General features: G+C 58.9%; 1 protein-coding gene across 1 annotated transcript in view; it reads left to right on the forward strand.

Moving 5' to 3' along the window:
- RPL13 (ribosomal protein L13) overlaps nt 1–2,336 on the forward strand; it is a gene marked incomplete at its 5' end in the record, with an annotated part of 2,876 nt that extends 540 nt beyond the window's left edge. The window contains 3 exons of the mRNA XM_008948722.1: nt 549–722; nt 1,383–1,439; nt 2,178–2,336. Coding sequence (XP_008946970.1) covers nt 549–722; nt 1,383–1,439; nt 2,178–2,336 — 390 coding nt within the window. The remainder of the gene's footprint in view (nt 1–548; nt 723–1,382; nt 1,440–2,177) is intronic.
- Nucleotides 2,337–2,883: the final 547 nt, after the last annotated feature.

Genomic DNA, 2,883 nt, shown 5'->3' on the forward strand with positions numbered 1-2,883 from the left:
AATGTCTTTCCTGACAGAGCGGTGAGACATTGGCCCAGGCTGCCCAGGGAGGTGCTGGGGTCCCCATCCCTGGAGGGGTTCAAAAGATGTGTAGACATGGCACTTGGGCACATGGTTTAGTGGCCATGGGAGTGCTAGGTTATGTCTGCCTCCAAAGGTCTTTTCCAACCTTAATGTGATTGTATGAAATCAGTACATTGAAGCAACTAAATTGTTCTAGATGCTAAGTGCCTCGTTACTTTCTGTTAGTTTTTGGGTAAGAGTGGAGCCTGACATGGCACGCAGATGTTTGTCTGTCAGAGTTTGAACCACAGAATCACTGAGGCTGGAGAAGACCTTTAGGACAACCAAGTCCAACCCTTAAACGGCCCCCTCACAGCTGCTGCGGGGCTGCGCTTCGCTCTCCGGGGCGAATCACGGCAAAACTTGAGCCCATCACGCTTTTTAAGCGTTAAGATGCAGGCACCCAGAGGCTCCTCCTGGCGGAGGCGTGGCGTGGCTCCGTGCCAGGGGAGCTGCTGGGCGCCGACACCCTGCCCTCCCCTCAGCTGGCTGGCATTAACAAGCGTTTCGCCCGGACGATCGGCATCGCGGTGGACCCGCGGCGCAGGAACAAGTCCACGGAGTCGCTGCAGGCCAACGTGCAGCGCCTGAAGGAGTACCGCTCCAGGCTCATCCTCTTCCCACGCAGGCCCGCCATGCCCAAGAAGGGAGACAGCCCCGTGAGTGCCTGCCTGCAGGAGCCGTGCCCTGGGGTGGTTTGGGGCGGCGCGGGCTGAGGTTGGGCTCTCAGTGTCCATCGTGGTGCCACGGGGCACGGCCGCGCCGTGCTTTCCGGTGTTGGACCCCTCTGAGGAGCAGCCCTGGGGCTGGACCCCTCGGGTGGGCAGAGCTGGAGCTTTCATCTTTATCCAGCCCGTTGGGTTCTGGCTTACAGTGTTTAATTGCCAGAGCAGCTGGAAAGTCCATGTGGAATTGTGTTCTGTGTGGAAAGGGTGAGGAGGGCAAGGACACACTCCTCACTGGAGTGTTCAGTGACAGCCATGTGTGAGGGCGTCTTGAGGAGGTTGTTGCTGTTGATAGATAGAAATGATTCCTATTAAAATCTCACCCAGACCCAGAGAGCTTTTGGTGTCCTGGCCCTGCCCGTGGTGCAAGGTGCCGCCCTCGAGCCATCCCCTGCCCCCCCGGGGGGCTGTTGGTCCTGAGACCCCAGCTGTGAAAAATCTGGGGGGGGCTGGAGTACCCAGCTTGGTACCAGTCCTGTTACAGCTCTGGGCGGGTGTGTGCTGGGTGCCTGGCACAGGGGGTACTGGGCCCAGGGACTCGCTCACACCGTGCCAGGGCTGGGTTTAATGGTGGGGTTTGTCCTTGTCCTGCAGGCTGAGGAACTCAAGATGGCAACTCAGCTGACTGGGCCAGTGATGCCGATCAAGAATGTAAGTGCAACCAAATCACCTGCTGTGGGGTGTCACAGAACCACTCAGCCTGGACTACACCTTTCAGACTGTCCAGTCCAAACATTAAGCCAGCACTGCCAGGTCCCCACTGAACTATGTCCCTCATTGACACTAAAGCTTCCTGGAGGAGAGCCTCTTCTCACTGTTGGACAGCTCAGGGTCACTGTCTGCACATGCTTCCCATCCCAGACCCCCGAAAAAAAAAAAAGAACAGGTCAGGCTTGTCCTTATCATTTGTTATCAGGATCTTTTTGGTTCCTTAGCAGTACAGAGCAACCTAATTGTTAGAGCTCTGCTGAACTGCTCAGCGGGGGATGTCCTCACATCACAAGCTGTGTTTAAAATACATGTATGGGGGGGGTGGGATCTAGTTCTGCCCCTCTCAACCCATGGGAGCTGTGGACCTTCTCCAGAGAAGGCCACCATGGGGTGAACCTGCTCAGAGATCCCCCCAAACCACCCGATTCCTGTGCAGGCACAGGCTAAAGCACCCGGGTAGGATCTGCAGCGTGTGCTTGTGCTCCACACGGTCCCTCCAGGCAGGCTGAGGGGCTGTTGATCCGCTTGCAGCCTTTGAGAGGAGGCTGCTGGTGGAGCACGCCGGGGACAGGGCCTGTAGGTGGCACAGGCGCTCCGCTCCAGCCGCTCCCGCTGGAGGCCTGGTGAGGTGCCCGGGCCATGCCACACGCCCTGACGCCTGGCACTGTCTCCCTGCAGGTGTTCAAGAGGGAGAAGGCCCGTGTCATCTCCGAGGAGGAGAAGAACTTCAAGGCCTTCGCCAGCCTGCGCATGGCCCGCGCCAACGCCCGGCTCTTCGGCATCCGCGCCAAGCGCGCCAAGGAGGCGGCGGAGCAGGACGTGGAGAAGAAGAAGTGAACCCTGCTCCCTAGAACTGTCAATAAAAACTGTAGGAAGAGGGGTGTGCTGTGTTTTTAGGGCTCATCTGCAGGACCGAGGGCCCTGCGCTGCCTGTGCCTGACCTGCCCCCTGCGGGAGGGGCTGCTGGAGCTGCCAGGGGAGGGGTTTTGGGGAAGCCCCCACCTCGACCAGGTTTGTGTGCTCCCCACTTCCCTCTGTGCCACAGGGGTGTTTCAGATTTCCTCACGGTTCTGGGGGAGGCAGAGTGCTGGGCTCTGCTGCAGGAGGTGGGTTGTGGTGGGTGTCACCCATAGGTGCTTGGTGTGCTCTGGGGCAGTGATGGGCTGGAGCACTCACCCCCGTATGGGGTCCTGCTCCTGGGTTTGGGGAAGGCAGGAGGGGGGATTTGAGGGTTGTACCCACTGCCTGGGCTCAACCAGCTTCAGATGAGAGAGAATAGTTTTTGTTGGGTGAGACCTTTTAAGCTCATGGAGTCCAGCCATGCCCCCAGCACTGCCAGGTCCCCACTGCCCCCTGTCCCTCACACCAAATCTCCACAGCTTGC

Source organism: Merops nubicus, unplaced genomic scaffold (genome assembly GCF_000691845.1).
Source record: "Merops nubicus isolate BGI_N331 unplaced genomic scaffold, ASM69184v1 scaffold26751, whole genome shotgun sequence".
Classification (NCBI taxonomy): domain Eukaryota; kingdom Metazoa; phylum Chordata; class Aves; order Coraciiformes; family Meropidae; genus Merops; species Merops nubicus.